Source organism: Pungitius pungitius, chromosome 1, assembly GCF_949316345.1.
Source record: "Pungitius pungitius chromosome 1, fPunPun2.1, whole genome shotgun sequence".
Lineage (NCBI taxonomy): Eukaryota > Metazoa > Chordata > Actinopteri > Perciformes > Gasterosteidae > Pungitius > Pungitius pungitius.
Genome location: NC_084900.1, coordinates 31,481,575 through 31,497,624, shown reverse-complemented (window position 1 = coordinate 31,497,624; position 16,050 = coordinate 31,481,575). Strand labels below are relative to the sequence as shown.

General features: G+C 46.1%; 1 protein-coding gene across 2 annotated transcripts in view; it reads right to left on the bottom strand.

The window, feature by feature from the left end:
- Positions 1 to 16,050, bottom strand: part of lrp1ab (low density lipoprotein receptor-related protein 1Ab) — a 68,072-nt gene that overhangs the window by 29,814 nt on the left and 22,208 nt on the right. For both annotated transcript variants that reach the window (XM_037478926.2, XM_037478927.2), the window contains exons 4-24: positions 15,232 to 15,351; positions 14,814 to 14,942; positions 14,300 to 14,560; positions 8,081 to 8,243; positions 7,602 to 7,824; positions 6,563 to 6,752; positions 6,320 to 6,463; positions 5,957 to 6,193; positions 5,637 to 5,817; positions 5,246 to 5,468; positions 4,906 to 5,095; positions 4,678 to 4,800; positions 4,266 to 4,406; positions 3,868 to 3,993; positions 3,346 to 3,462; positions 3,141 to 3,221; positions 2,866 to 3,033; positions 1,896 to 2,078; positions 1,501 to 1,698; positions 1,094 to 1,339; positions 760 to 957 (exon numbers count right to left, since the gene is read on the bottom strand). In XM_037478926.2, coding sequence (XP_037334823.2) covers positions 760 to 957; positions 1,094 to 1,339; positions 1,501 to 1,698; positions 1,896 to 2,078; positions 2,866 to 3,033; positions 3,141 to 3,221; positions 3,346 to 3,462; positions 3,868 to 3,993; positions 4,266 to 4,406; positions 4,678 to 4,800; positions 4,906 to 5,095; positions 5,246 to 5,468; positions 5,637 to 5,817; positions 5,957 to 6,193; positions 6,320 to 6,463; positions 6,563 to 6,752; positions 7,602 to 7,824; positions 8,081 to 8,243; positions 14,300 to 14,560; positions 14,814 to 14,942; positions 15,232 to 15,351 — 3,642 coding nt within the window. The remainder of the gene's footprint in view (positions 1 to 759; positions 958 to 1,093; positions 1,340 to 1,500; positions 1,699 to 1,895; positions 2,079 to 2,865; positions 3,034 to 3,140; positions 3,222 to 3,345; positions 3,463 to 3,867; positions 3,994 to 4,265; positions 4,407 to 4,677; positions 4,801 to 4,905; positions 5,096 to 5,245; positions 5,469 to 5,636; positions 5,818 to 5,956; positions 6,194 to 6,319; positions 6,464 to 6,562; positions 6,753 to 7,601; positions 7,825 to 8,080; positions 8,244 to 14,299; positions 14,561 to 14,813; positions 14,943 to 15,231; positions 15,352 to 16,050) is intronic.

The following is a 16,050-nucleotide window of genomic DNA, read 5'->3' as shown; positions in this document are numbered from 1 at the left end:
TCCTAGAAACGACGGAGAAAACATGCAGACTAAGGCGTACAAACCCTTATGTATGATCCTCTCTGGCTGAGGGTCATCAGACAAAGTTCTTCACAAGGCCTTCCAGTGGTAATTAGAGGGATACGTTTTCACAGTTTGCCTAAAGGAATGCTGTATGTATGTGTGGGTACGGGTGTCCCGGTTAAGCGGTGGGAAACTACGCCGTGTATGCCAACAACTTTAGAGATTCTGAAATGGCTTCAATAACAAGCAGCGGGAGCTGATCTATGTTGATCACAATATCTCTGCTCCGGGGGAGTCCTGTTTAAATAGCCGAGTCGGAGGGCTGGGAACTGGAACTGCAGCGCGTTTTGCCTCCTACGCAACATCAGTGTACTGGCTGCAGTCACGCACATTGAGTAGTGAGACAAATGGGAAGAGACAAAGCCTTCCGTGTGCCCCCTAAGTGCTGTGCTGGGAACACAACCTTGATTGGCAAGAAGACCTGGGGGTTTTGGAGCAGGAAAGGCCGACCATGACCTGGCTATTTATTTAGGGTCACAGACCACTGCTTCGGACAACAGACTCTTTTTTTTTTTTTTTAAAGCATTTGGCACTGAGGAATGACAGTGTGTCCAGCGGAACTTAATTCATGAGAAACGCTGTGTAAAAGGAACACATTTTGGCAAAGTCAGATGGAACGATCCACTTTACCGCGGCTGTTTTGACTGGCTAATCATTTTAAACGGCCAAAAGGTTGTATCAAACTAGCAGTCTCACCACCATTATCCGACAATTTCCCCCTGTAGATCTTGTCCTCTACAACATCAGTCCAGTACAGGGTGCTCTGGCTGAGGTGGAAGTCCAAGGCGATGGTGTTCCTGAGGCCTGGAACCAGCACACTGAACTCCCCCTTGTGAAGATCAATCCTTCTGATCTCATGGCGATTGGAAAAGATGATGAAAGGCTTGAACGGATCTGAGGGAAAAGACGTTGTATCAGCGTATCCACGCAGTCCATTTTAACCCGGAGTCACAAGAAAACTATTTAGTTCAACTTGAGTTTGCAGAAGTAGATAAACTACAGGGCCCAAAAAGGCCCCGTTTTACCTTACCGGTGCTTTTGCAGCTCTCCATGTCGGGCTCAAGCTCCCAGCCCTCGTAGCAGGAGCACTTGACACTTGATTTCTCCTGCTCGCACTTCTGGCTACACTTGAGATGTTTGGCGCAGAAGCTCTGGATCTGACAGGTCTTGTTGTCGGCTCCCAGCTCCAAGCCCAGTGGGCATGAGCACATGAAGCCCTCCCCGGGAATGATGCTGCAGTTGTGGCTGCAGCCGCCGTTGTCCAACGAGCACAAGTCTGCGGGCGAGAAACAGGTCGGGGATGAGTTGGAATATATGCGAGACAGTGATGTTCTGTTGAAGGTGTTTTTGACATGGATGATGAAAAAGGTACGAGTGACAAGTGAGCCAAGTACTGAAGACATTTACATGTTAGGGGTTTATGTCAAAAGTTTTTACCACAGAGTTTCTCATCAGAGCCATCTGGACAATCGTCAGTGCCGTCACACAGCTTCAGCGCGGGCAGACAGATGGAGTCGTTGGTGGCACACATGTGATGGGACAACTTGCACACCAACGCCTCGCAGTTGTCCTCGTCCGAGTTGTCCTCACAGTCACTGTCGCCGTCGCAAACCCAAGCCTTGCTGATGCATCGAGCTGTCAAGGCCACATAATAATTATGATCAGCGCGTTTCGTGTTAAGAAGAATAAATTCATCGGGATGTGGTTGCCACAAATGTTATTAGCCACAAACTTGATTTTCCTTTACTCACACAAGAACCTTTATTCTAAAACTGTTCATGGACCCTTGTGTACAACATCGGGTACTTAAGCCAGTTGAAAGGCCTCCTCACCAGAGTCCCTGCAGCTGAACTTGACTGCCGGGTCACACATGTGGGTCACACCATCGCAGTTGTTCTCATCACTCAGGTCCATACAGTCCGTGTCCCCATCACAGCGCCAGCGCATGGGAATGCACTGCCCGTCCAGCCGACACTGGAACTCATCCACGTGGCAGCCGCCCGGAGGACGGGTGGCTGGAGGAGAGAAGAAGGCGAGAGTGTGATAATCAATAAAAAAAACAAAGGAGAGGCAATGCTAGTGATTAATTCATGTTTAGGTACGCTGGGTTAACTGAGCCAAGTCAGACAACAATGACACACACCCAGCTCCCTGACTGATTAAAAGGCACAGTGACAACCCTCAATGGCAAAGGTCAGCCATTGGAAGGTAATGGCCCTTTCAGCACCAAGCCACAATACACAGGAGGGGGACGGCGACACACACACACACACACACACACACACACACACGCGCCGGGCCCTGCACGGTGAACAGGAGGGTGTGTTTTTAAGCAGCCCGTAATAAGTGTGATGCTTTACTCGGACACTTCCTCAGTGATCAGTTGCAAGAGGGGTTAGGTAGCAAAACGCAAATGTTCCAAATCAGCCAAACGTGACCCCCCCCCCCCCCCAGTTTCTTTAAACTGAGTGAGAACATCTGTGCCATTTGTACAAGACTATGAAACAGTGTAATTGTTATCGAACCACAGCACACATCCTGGATAAAGCATCAGGGAGGATTTGCTTAAAATGGTAGGAAGAAGCCCGGAGGGTAGACAGGGGACATACAAAGGAAATGAAGATCTTTGATGTGACAACCTCTTTACAACCACAAAGCCACATGTAAACACGGTGAAACCCAATACATTATGTGAAGAGAGCCAGATGGAGTTGGCAAAAGTATACACAATGGCATTAAAAAAAAAAAAAAAATTGTTAAAGCCGAGCTATTTCAGTGTGGTACACAATAATGGTTCCTCACCCTGGTTGGTACAGTTGGCATGAGTCTCGTCGCTGTAATCTCCACAGTCATTGTCGCCATCACAGGTCCAGTATTCTGGGATGCAGCGGCCGCTGTTACATTTGAACTGGACATTGGAGCAGGAATGGCTGCAGCCCGCTTCATCGCTGTTATCTCCACAGTCGTTGTCTGTACACGAGCACGGATAGTATTTCAGTTTTGGTTACGGGTTGTTATGGCAGCTTCCTGGAAGATGAACAAGGTCTAAGAACCATAAAGCGTGAGGAGAAGATTACCGTTGTCACAGCGCCAGTTGGTGTTGATGCAGCGGCCATTGGCGCAGGTGAACTGCGTCAGTGGGAAGCAAGTTGGATAGGCTGAAGAGGGGTCAAGAGAATTGTTTTATTTTTTTAAACACAGAAGAAAATAGAAAAAAAGATCTGTCATCCAAGAGGAGGACATTTTAAAAGCAGCAGTATAACGGTGCAACTTAAGACTCACCGCAGGAGTCTGGTTCATCGGAGCGGTCCCCGCAGTCATCGTCCAGGTCACATGTCCAGGAGATGGGGATGCAGCGCCTACTGGCACAGGGGTACTGGTTTGGTGGGCATGTGCGAGCTGGCAAGGGAACAAGTTGTAAAACAGTTAATGCAAGAGGGATGCAATTTCTCACAATGAATCATCGATGTTGAATATCCCAATTTCCAATATTCTAGTGCTCCACAAATTGCTTTAATTAGTTCTGACCGCGAAACACGCTCACTGTACCTTAATTAAATTATAGATAATTTGCCATCGGCCATCAAAGAGAAGGCCCTTTTAAAAAAATAAAACACTGCTAACGGAGGTTCATCGCTGTAATCATGATCTATGATGTAAATCCATAAAGGTATCCACCATACAAATAATAACTGAATTAACTCAAAACTAACAGATCTAAATATGACTTGTCGGTCCAACAAGTTCTGTAAAAACTGCAATGATTTCTGAACTCCCAAGAACTTCCTTCACGCCTGTATGTACCAGAGCAGGTGGCGTTGGATTCATCTTCATCATTGCCGCAGTCATTGTCACCATCACACAGCCATCGCAGGGGGATGCAGCGATTGTTCTGGCATTTGAATCGGTCGGCTGGGCAGGTGTGCTGGTCTGGTGGAAGGAAACAGATAAGTATGCATTACGGTCGAGTGTCCGGCACCTTTAAACATGTCTCTTTAAATCAAGTATAAAAATGAGAAGGACGTCTAAGCCCAATATGAGTCAGAACGCCTGATGAGGAGAAGGCTGGTCGGCGAAATTCCCATCCCATTGCGCAGAGTGGAAAAAGACTATCTGTAACTGGAGCCGTTTCCCATTAAGCCAAGGCTCTTTGATCCTCTGTGTGTTTCTGTGTAACCATGACAATGACTTGGCACACTTACGGCAGAGCTCGGGGGCCTCGTCGCTGTTGTCCAGACAATCGTTGTCCCCGTCACACTTCCAGCGCTCTTGGATGCAGCGGTTGTTCTTGCAGGCAAACTCCCCGGGCTGGCACTGAGGCGGGGGGACGTAGGAGGGGTTGGCTGGGGGGGGGGGAGATCAGGGGTGGGAGCGGAGACAAATGGGCAATTGAGACAAAGGGCCAAGCACCGAACCAAAGCCGTTTGGGTTCTAGTTTCGCTTTTCATCAGGTTTTAGAAGTTTATTGAAAAAAAACGTTCTCTAGATCTGGCAACGGTAGTGTTGCAGCAGAGCTAGAAAGCACAGGCCTAGACTCTTTAACAGCTTCCACTCCGGCTGAGTCATTTTGCACGTTGATCTGTGTAAAAACCTTGCGACTGGTTGCGCCAGTACCTTTGCAGGTGACATTATCAACATCCAGGATTTGATCGTTAGCACAGGCGCAGGACCTGCCGTCCGGGATAGCGAGGCACAGACTGCTACAGCCTCCGTTGTTGACGCGACACACGTTGGTGCCTGCAAGGAACCACAATCAATCCAAGCAGACAGCAACGATGTTAGCATTTGATCTTGTCATTAGCAAGTCGTGAAGTGAGAACGACTTGAGAAGTGGCGATGTACCTTGCTGCTGGTGTGCGTCATACACTCTGATCTCAAAGATGGGCGGCCTCTCATTGCGGAGTAGGGTGACGGCCTTAGTGGCCTGGTCCAGTTTGTAAATGCTGCCGCCGCGGTACTCATTCCAAAAGAGAAATTGTTTGTAATGACACAAGCCGAAGGCGTGGTTGAGCTCCTGCCCCTCGTACACCACCTGTTGTATCAGGAACCAGATTGAGGTTGGATCTTCAAATATTACCTTAACGAGGTTGTCTTTTTTAATACTTTAGGGTATTTGTGTATTTACCGAAAATAAAAAAGAGATATTACTCTACCTTCTAAATATAGTATCTGCATTACCAACCTTTCGCTCTGTTGTGTTGAGGTAAACCAACTCAATGCGGTCGTAGTAAGCATCCACCCAGTACAGGATGCCCTGGGGAATGTCCAGACTCAAGCCATTAGGCCACAGCACTGTCTTGCTGGTCAGGAACACTTGGTGATGGGAACCGTCCATCCAAGCTTTCTTGATCTTCCCTCTGTTGCTCTCTGTGGGGTCCTCCTCCCAGTCAGTCCAGTACATCCATCTAAGAGACACAAGAGGTAGCAGAGTACGATAAGCGATTTACCAACAAAGCGTTTGACGGTTTTGAGAGATCCTTTGAAAGAAAAGCCAAAAAAAAAAAATCATCAGCTAAATAACCTCAAAATCGCATTAGTAATGAATAAAAATCCGCCCTCCTCCAGTGTCTCACCCATTCTGGGGGTCAACCACAATCGCACGGGGGTGACTCATCTTGCCCTCAATGAGAGTCTTGCGGGTCTGAGAGGCCTTCTCCAGCCTGGCGACGCTAATGGTCTTCTTAGGCCCATCATCTGTCCAGTAGAGATTACCCCCCATCCAGTCTACTGCGATCCCCTCCACCGTGTGGATTCCTGAGATAAGCAAAGAAATGATTAGAAAACCAATTCAGGACGAAAATGAAAATAAAATGAAAATCGCACGGAATAACCAAATTCCTGGATTTTGATGGAGTAAAATATCTCCCAGAATCCCTTGCGACTTCTTTCTTACCTTCCTTTAGAATGGTGTCTCTCTCAGTGCCATCTATTTTCTGTCGGCCGATAATGTAGTTGGTCGCATCGGCAAAGTAGATGAATTCACTGGCGGCGTGGAAATCCAGGGCTCGTGGGTTCATTAGGTTCTCAATAGGAATCATGTATTCATCCGGCACCTTGGCGTTCATGTCCATGCCCCTGATGATGCCTGGGCGACCCTTACCGTACACCAAGAACAACTCGTGGTCCGGTTCTGCAGGGGAAGGAGAAACAAAACACTTTAACTGAACAACTGGTACGACTCCTGGACACAATTTTTGTAACCGCCGTTACGCCACAGCCATTCATCAACGCTGAAACTAACGCAGCGGATACTCACTCTTACACGACTTCCCATCGCTGCCGAGGCTGAATCCAGAGCGGCAACGACACGTGCGGGTTTTGTGGCTGTTGCTCAGCAGACAGATGTCAGAGCAACTTCCGGCCTTCCCAAACTGATCCACGGCACATGCGTGGCTGCGCACTAAGGCCAGAAGAGAAGGGCACGAAACCAAGAGGGGTCATGCAACGATAAATGCTCTCAAATGGGCACAGAAGCTCGAGGGGCCTCTTGGATACGCACCTTGAGGTTGGCGCCTCTGGTGGTACACGTGCAGTGCTGCGCCCCTGTCTACTCTCGTCACCACCTGGAAGTCAGAGCTGTTGAAGCGGTTCACTCGGATCACGCTGGTCTTGGGGTTAAGGTTACCTTCATCCAAGTTGGTGGCATAGAGGTAGTTCTCAAATACAGTCAGCCCGTACAGGTGCTCAATCTGAAATGCGGTGAGACAACGAAGCAGCAAAATTAAAAAATAAAAAAAAGCTTCCTCGAGCATGCAGCTGAAAATGCTGAAGCTCTCAGTAAAACTAATGGATTTGTGATATTGTTTGTGCACAGGTTTTTTTTATCTTGAACGTCGTAATTTCTGCATAAATAAACTTTCCCGACAAATGATTCATCAGTACAAAACTAATCTAGGAGGTTTGAAAGTGTGAAGAAATCTCCGAAGCTCGATGGCGATGACTAATAATGAGATTGTGTAAACTTGGCACAGGGGAGCACAACGCCCCAACATCCCAGTGGTGGAGAAACGGAGATATGTTTCACTTTTATTTTGTGCAGCTGTCCTCTACTGTCACAAAGACGAATGTTGTCGGGATCAGATTCTCACACACACACACACACACACACACACACACAGCAGTCTTGATTTCATTAAGATCATTCCTCGACTTAAAGTTTGAGCCAAGCTTCACGGGGACGGACTAATCTGTTTAGAGGCACTAGCCAGGAAAATCTCACACAATCTTTTAAGTAATAACAATCAAGGCAATAAAAAAACGTCTTATTCCCGGGCGAGGAGGGCTCCCATAATCATGACTTAACAGGAGACAACTGGAAACGTGTGCTGCCTCGACAAGATGATGATATTAAATCAATGATGTTGGAGATTTGCAAAAACAGATGTTTTGTTTTATTGAAGGGGAGACGTAAAGGAGGGGCTGTGGGCTAGTGCTGCGGTATTTAACCTTTAAGAAGAAGGCTGAACGGATTTTCCTGAGTGCATCTCTTTGTATTGTTTTGCGTGCAGAGCCAAACCCGACCGCCCCTCCAGCCTCACCAGCAAGCCCTGGATAATGGTGTGTCGGTTTTTGCCCTCGTAGTCGACCACCTCGATGTAGTCCAGGTAAGCGTCTGCCCAGTACACCAACCGATTGACCAGGTCCAGGGTGATACCGTGGGGGAAGACGATTTTGCTGTCCACCAGCTTGGTGCGATTCTGGCCATCCATGTCGCAGCGCTCCACCCGCGGCGTAGACCCGTAGTCCGTGAAGAACACTTTGCTGCAGCAGGTGAAGAGGAGTGTGGTCAGGTGACGGAAAAGGGGAATTTCATTAACAATAAATGGGAAATAAATGATTTCAAGGAGAATACAAACAGAGAAGTGAGACATAAGAGAAGGGAACTTTGTTAGACATGCGAGTGTAACCATCTGGAAGGAAGCGATTTGATCTTTGACCGTCTGTCTGGTCAGCATCTTGTCTGATCATGAGACGTCGCTTTTGTCTGGTCTAAAAACGGTACTGGAGAGGCACGAACCCCATAGCCGGGTCCAAGGCGATGCCTTTAGGGTTGAACAGCTCCTGGTCCAGAAGAGTCACACATGTTTGGCCATTCTTGTTGCAGACAAACACCCGGTCGTCCATGTCATCCAAAAAGTAGAAGTTTCCCGTCAGCCAGTCAATAGCCATCTGTTCCACATCTGAGGGATTGCAGGGAGGGGGAGAGGAGGCAAAACCATTACCAAAGCAGAGCCTCATGGGAGGACCGTCATGTAATTCTCGTTCACATAACAGCCTCGTTTTAAAAACCTCTCACTCTGTGATGCCATGACCCTCTCCAAAACAAAATATGACGGCACTGAAATAATGAGCCGCTTTCTTCTTCCTACACTGCTGGGTGCAAGAGGTTGTCCATTACCAGCACTCTGCTGGTCTTTGATTAAGACATGCAGGGGTGCGGGTGAAGGAAAGAAACACAAAATGACAGATAAAGAGGGAGGGTTGATGGCCTGCAGTGTCTACGCGCTCTTTCTTTCACAGGACTTGAACAATTACACACTATCTCTGCAATGAGAGAGAGAGACTCAGGACTATGGTGAATTTATGGATAGCGTATTATAAAAAGTATGCATGGCTCACTTAATATAAACACTAAAGAGAAAGGCAGTGAAAGCAGTTGCATTTGTCCAGTGCGCCTGCATGTGGAACAGAAAACTATGCAGGTTTTATAGAGTAAACAACACAACAACACACTGCAGGAATTACAATAAAACCCTGAGACCCCAACGACTATTTAGATCAATTTCAACAGCCAAAAGCAGAGAAGATTATCATATAAGCTTTGAAAAAAAAAAAAAAAAAAAAAAGCAGCAAAACAAGAATAATACCCCATTCTAACTTGAATAAAATAACACAGCTCTCACTAACATCTGGCCTGTGTTTTTAGTGGAAAGGTAAAAACCGGCATTCTTGGATAAATGACTTGGCAGTAATCAGACGTATTTAGCGGCTCAAGCTCCGACTGGCATCGGTGGAAAAACGATTCCCGAGTGGACATATTCGTTTATGCCCCTTCTGGCACTTTCTTTGTCATCTCAGTAACACTGTGTTTCCGTCTCTGGCCACGAAAAGCCTTTTGTGACCATTGTCTCAAATGAGTTGGCACCGAGTTTGAAGAGAGCCTGAATAATTCACAGCTATAAAAAAATTTAAAAAAAAAAAAAAAAAAAAAGTAACCATCGTAATAATTTCCATGGCCTGTCTGCTGTTTCTATGGATTGTGAACAGCACACAAGAAACAAACAGAAATGCAGAATCCCTCCTGGCAATGCGAAGGGAGTCCATCTGATGTTTTCAGAGGAAATTCCCACGTTTTAAAAAACTGCATACAAGCAAATTTTGGTGAGAAAAACAAAAAGGTTCCAAGCAACATTCACACACAATGTGTCCCAATCAAAGGATGAAAAACAAGTATCTTTGTAATGTAAGAATAAAACAAATACTCCTGTGCATTCAATTGTGAATAATGAACACATTTCTTCTAAAGATATTACTTCTCATGGGGTGAAGGCACATGACGCTCTCGTCAAGATGGAGGATGGATCAATGGGAGCCAAGTTACTGTTGCAACATCTCTTACAAAAGGAACTTAACATTTAGGAAGAGGAACGGGGACTTTTTCTTCAGACAGCTACCCCGCCACCACTGGGGAGGCTTGAAAAAGTGAAGAAGTGTTGAGTAAGCGCTGGAAACATTTTTCTCACTCTCTGAGATCCTCTGTCCTGTTGGGGTCCGGGCGCAGAAATCCCAGACCACTGGGAGAGTCCGCTGGGGGGGGGGGCTTGAAGATACACACAGCCCTCTGTTTTAACAGCTGCTTCTTCCTTTCAAAGCAGAATACTGTACATCCACATCACACAGGCTCCCTTCTCTCACGTGTAGTATCAAAGTGACCACACGGGTCTCTCAAGTTTTTTTTTTTTTTATATAAGCAAAAACGTTGATGTTGGGGTGGACAAATAACACCTCTGACACACCGTTGACAATTGCAGTCAGTTCGTCCGTCCCCGGAGCTTCCACCACTCATAAAGAAAAACATCTGCAAAGGCCTGCCCCACATGGGCCTCGCTGTAGGCCTGGTGCTGCAGTACAAGGCAGAGCAGAGAGGAAGGATGGGTTTATGAAAGATAGTGATGGTGGAATAAATCTATACGAGAACGTTAAAAGGTTCTAGTGCAGCTGCACATGTTGGCTGTGGCCGTCTCACAATAAAAAAAAGAAAGAAAGTAACTTTTAGTTCAAGAGCTGGTAAAAAAAGAAAAAAAAGAAAGCATGAAAAGAACAGGGAGGGAGCAGGAATCTGTCCAAGAGGTTTCATAAACATTAGTACCAAGATTCTGACAACAGGGGGAAGTTTATCATGGCGCCGAGAAGGATAGTGATACTCCCGCTGGCATCAGCTCTAAAACGCCTTTAAGGCTGGCTGCACAAGGCATCGATTAGGCCCATTCACATAGTAGAGGAGCCGGTTGTGCAGCACAGTGACTACTGTGTTGGGTAACAGTCTGCAGTCAGACTGTTGACGTCCTGACTCACTCCCATCTCGGGTAAATGGAAAGTTTGATGGGAAACTGAATGAACCCAGCCGATTCTCCTCGTCCAATCAGCCTGCCCTCACAAACCCCATTCCACTTCCTGCCCGCAACACCTAGCAGCACACACTGCTCTGAGGAAACTTTTCAAAATCTGAGGGAGGGAGGGAGGGGGGGGGGGGGGGGGGGGGCGGCTTACTGGCAATAACAAACATGCTTTCAGCCCAAAAGGCTATTTACTTACAGGGGAAGAGCCTATTTAGTTCTTCAAACTACTCATTCATAAATATCACCGCAAAATGTGTACATGACTGCAATGTATTTTCCTGTTTGCATTTCAGTGCAAGTATTGCTATATTTACATGGGAAGGGCAGAGAGAACCGACATTGCATTGTACTTCCTGTTGACGCTCACGGTTATGATTTCCCATAACTTATCACTCACGTTTTCTGCTATGAATCTTATCAGTTATGGTACTGGTAAATCCCTATCTGCAACAGGTTTAAAGGGGTGTAATTTAAGTTATTGGTTTATTAAGTAAGACCTGATTAAAAGGGTCAAGTGGCAAAATTCCAACCATGACCAAAAAAGAAATGGAAAAGGTGTGTAGTAAAAAAACGGTGGTTATTTAGTTACCTAGTTTATATTCAGATTTTGACACATCACACTGCACTGACACTGACTTAAGAAAAACCAAGGCTAGAAAGAATGGCGGTGTGTAGGCAGAGGGACATGGGGAGAAGGGCTGGTGGAGATCCGCTCAGAGGGTGGGGAGGATGGGACCGGCAGGCTCTGCTCCCCTTTTATCTTTTTAATTCAGAGAGTCACACATGGAGACGGAGTAGGCCACATCTGGCACCCTCGTCTACTTATCTGCGCTGCTGTTTCGGGCTCCCGGAGGCTATAAATCACACTGTGAACCCTGCAACCCCCCCCCCCCCCCCCATCCCCCCTGCGTTCATCCATATCAATCCAAGGCCAATGTGTCCACCATACTTTGAGGACGGCACCTGAGCCCTACTTATAAAACACTGAATGGAGCTAACAAAGAGTTCACATTGGCGTAATTTCAATGATCAGGATGAAAGAGCAAGTTCCTCTTGAAAAGAAAGGACTGATAGTTCGATCAACACAAAGGTGAAGCTTAGCCAACATTCGAAGCAAAAGGCCACAATTGAATCCGTGGAGAACACACCACGAATTACTTTTGGACTCAACTGAGAGCCAAAAATGAACTGAGTGGTCTTTGCGCTCTTATCTCCGCTGAAAGCCCAGACTGATGCAACATAAAAATGGGGAGTCATCCAAAGGGCAAACAGAGCCTTGTTTGTTCTCCCTGATTGACCGAGGGCACCTCAGCCTCCACATCGGACCCCAAATTAAGACCGCCTCCACCAACATCTTCATGTATAGTATTTGTCTACGGCTGCATCCACACTCATACGTCTTTGTTTAAAATGGTGTTATAATATAGTAATAAACAAAACATTTATCCACACTGGGCGTGCTGAGGGCCGGTGTTACCAGGAAGTAGATCGGCAGCTTAGTTACAGAAAATCAAACTAACATGTAATGCTTTATTAATTTAACATTTATTTATTTTACATTTGATAAACTTTTCTCATTGTGTGAGCACTGCAGAGTCTTTTCCTACATTTTATGCCTAATTCCAAAGTGCACTTTCTGAATCCTAAATAAGATTTGATGAAACTTTAATGCTAGTTTTAATAAACAATCGTTGATGCTGCATCAAAGGAAAACTAGAAAAAACTAGAGAAAACTAGAAAAAATAAAGGAAATACAATAAGCAACTGTGCTAGTTTGATTTGAAGTACCTTACTACTTATATATTGACCCGTCCCTTACTATCTATATATTAAATTGTCCCTTACTACCTATATATTGACTCAGGGTTTTGAATATTCTGCAGGGGAACACAAGCGGGAGAGCACATGGAGAGATACAGCACGTGCACAGCAGCAGACAAAATCTCAAATCATAAAAGGCAATATGTCACCAAGTGAGTTAAGAGTATTTAGGTTTATGAATCTGTGTGTGTGTGTGTGTGTGTGTGTGTGTATGAATCTGTTGACCTGACTGGACAGCCTGGAATGTGGGGGCTGTGCAGGCTGACATAACCGAACAGAGGAATGTAAATACCATCTGCATGATCACACACAGACACACACACACACACCTCCGAGGTACAGCAAATCACTAGCTCCTCTCTCCCGCTCTCATTTTATTATTCCCTCGTCTCTTTTGCTTTTGTCTTGGGGTTCCTGTACATCTACCTCTCAGATGACTAAACAGAGCAATGGAAGAAATGAGGGCGAGTTGGTATGTGGGCAACGCACGAGAAGTGAATCCACTGTAAAATAAGCTCTTTTAGGACGCTGGGCTTCACGGAGCCTCTGAGCCTTGGCTCTGCCCGGTCTGTCTCCAGTTGCACAGGCTTCATTTCAAGTGGATTTGAGCTGAAGCACTTCTCATCATGTTGCAGGTTTGGGTCTAAACCCCCGCCTTTCTCCGACAGTTTTTTCCTTTTTCTTTTCGCGTCCGCTCGTGGAGGCCACAGGCCAATTCTCAAGGGAACGCTTCCCACACGCTAAGACGTATGCACACACGCACTGATCCACACCCTTAGCTTTTATGTTTTGTCTACCCTTCTGCCCCCATTCTTACGGAGTAACGGCTCTGTCAGCCAGGCGAGGAAAAGAAGAAAAAAAACCTGGTCTGGCTTGTAATCAGAGATGTATCATGTCAGCATTATATGAGCAGGCCAGTCAGAGGGGGGAGTGTTCACATGCTACACACGTTAGCCGGTGTCTCTTGGTACTGCCCAAAAGAAGACATTCTGTCTGTATTGATGACAACTATGGCTTTGAGAACATTACCTCTCCAGACCTGACACACACACACACACACACAAAACATCTGCTCTCCATCTAAAACACAGTCCAGGACAAAATGTACAGTAGTTGGGACAAATAGTGAGGGCGGAAAGGACTTCTATGGGAAAGCCTAAGGCCAAATGTGGTAGTATCAAAAATGACATTACATGTCATTTTTAACTGACCCTTTCATCCAAAGCGACTTACATTGCATTATAACCCATTTGGCCTGGGGAGCAACCTGGGGTTAGGTGTCTTGCTCAGGGACACTTTGACAGGGCACATTGGAGCAGCCGGGATCCGAACCACCAACCTTGCGGTTCCCAAGAAATGTGCAAATGAATGCCCGACATGTATCATATTATTATAAATAAGCTACTGGCACTCTACAGAATTAATTAGTAGTCGGCCCGGAGATCCCTTTTCTTCAAAGACAAACCTTTTTAAAAAAATAAAATAAAGCTGGATTCAGCAAATCTACTTGCCCCTTTGATGCTGGTACGAGGCTGCATTAGTTCACATTTTGCATTTGCCTGAGCTCGAAGGTGTCAAGTTGAGCATTTGATTCCTGAGGCAAGCACGGAAATTTCACAGAGCGACCTGATAACTCAGGCAACGCTTTGATAATCAGTCCGAGTGCTCTTATGCGAGGAATTCATTCCTCTTTCACTGGTTGTTCACGGCTCTACGGTCACAGTAGCAGGCAGCAGTTTTCTGCGTCAGCAGTTCATGGAAACGAACGCTCTCCGTCATTTTAAACCAGTACTCACTGTGCAGGCTGAGGGAGACGTTGATGGTGCGGATGTTAGTGACGTTCTTGAGGTCGGGGATGCTGGCGCACTTCAGCTGGGTGGCAGTGGGGGAGTCGCCCACGTCGATCCAGCAGACGGTCTCCTCGGCATAGATGAAGTCCATAGCCATGGTCTGCTTGGTGGCGATGGAGGGCAGCCGCGACGAAGAGCCACTCAGGGAGGTGCAGCGGATGTCATGGAGGTTAGCGATCAACAGCATAGGCAGACGATCCACTGGCTCTGGGGAGGGTAATCAGGACAGCGGAATAGAAAGAAAAAAGGGGAGAGAAAAAAAGAAGAAAAATCGGGATTTGAAGAGATTAGTGGAGGAGAGTACAAGGTCAATACATCTCTCGAGTTAACAAGCCATTAAAACTAAAGGAGGTTCGACACCATGCACATCAGACTATCTGGTATAATACAGCGGGAGACATTTACAACATAAATAAATAATCTAAATTTTCTTATAGTGCACTTTTGGGGTTCTTCTCACTATTTTTGGCTTTGCAGGAGCGGTTGTCGGGCTGCAGGAGGTAACCCTCCACACAGCTGCAGGTGTTGGAGCCGTCAGTATTTGTGCACGTCTGACTGCACGTCCCGTACACATTGCACTCATTGAAATCTGCGGGGGAAATACAAATACATTAACAGAAACGGTCAATGATTAAATACATAAATATTATACAGCACTAATTCACAATTTGCTGCATTGGGCATGTGCAGATAAAGTTTTTTTTTTTTGCACATTTGACTATTAAAAAAAAGCAACTACTTTACTACAACCTCTGGAACATTAATGTCCTGGTGCAAATACTTTGTTCTGAATTCTGCCTCAAACAATCTGAATCTAGATTTTAGGAATTTTACTTTGACCAAACGAGAAAAAAAAATCTGCCAAATCACCCACTCACCTTTACACGTCTTTCCATCCTCAGCAAGCTCATAGCCGTGGCCACAGTAGCACACAGGCCCATCGTGAGTCACAGCACAGTGAAACTCGCACCCATGGGAGGCGCAGCCTGGTGCTCCCTCTGAAGCAGAGGAAAAACAAAGACATGCAAAACATAAATACTGTGGAGACCAACATAGTCAGCGATGCAAGCGTACATATCAAATTTAGAGTGCAAATCAATTCTGAACAATGGAGGCTAATTGAAGCCCGTTTAAGTCTGGATCACTTTCGTGTGTAGATCGGCTCACTAATGCTAATCTTAATCTCGGTGCAATCTTCACAGAGCCCATTTGTCGTATCCTATCACATCTCCACTGTGAGCTCAGACAGGACAGTGTATGTGAGAGAGAGAGAGAGAGAGAGTGAGAGGGTTACACACACACACACACACACGTGTATTCGTCCGGCCATGCGGAGGACGAGCTGATGTGAATGCGTTAGGGGGGCCTCTTCTTTCCCGCCCCCAGAGGGAACTTTAGGACACATCATTTTGGCAGGAAATGAAAGGGAGGGGCATCCACACCGCCCCTCATGATATCAATAGGAGGTGCATGCTTGGATTTACATGGGGTAGGGCAGTAATGGTGGAGACAAAATTAGTACTGCTTTCGTTATCATCAACATTATCTCAGTATCAACCTTTGTATTTATACAAAGTACCGAAATGCCAAAGCCAAGTCCCATCCATCAGTTTATAATGTGTTTTATGAGAATAAAATCCTATCACATAATCACGCTTTAAGAGAAAATTGTGGTCAAAAGCTAGAACTATTATTTT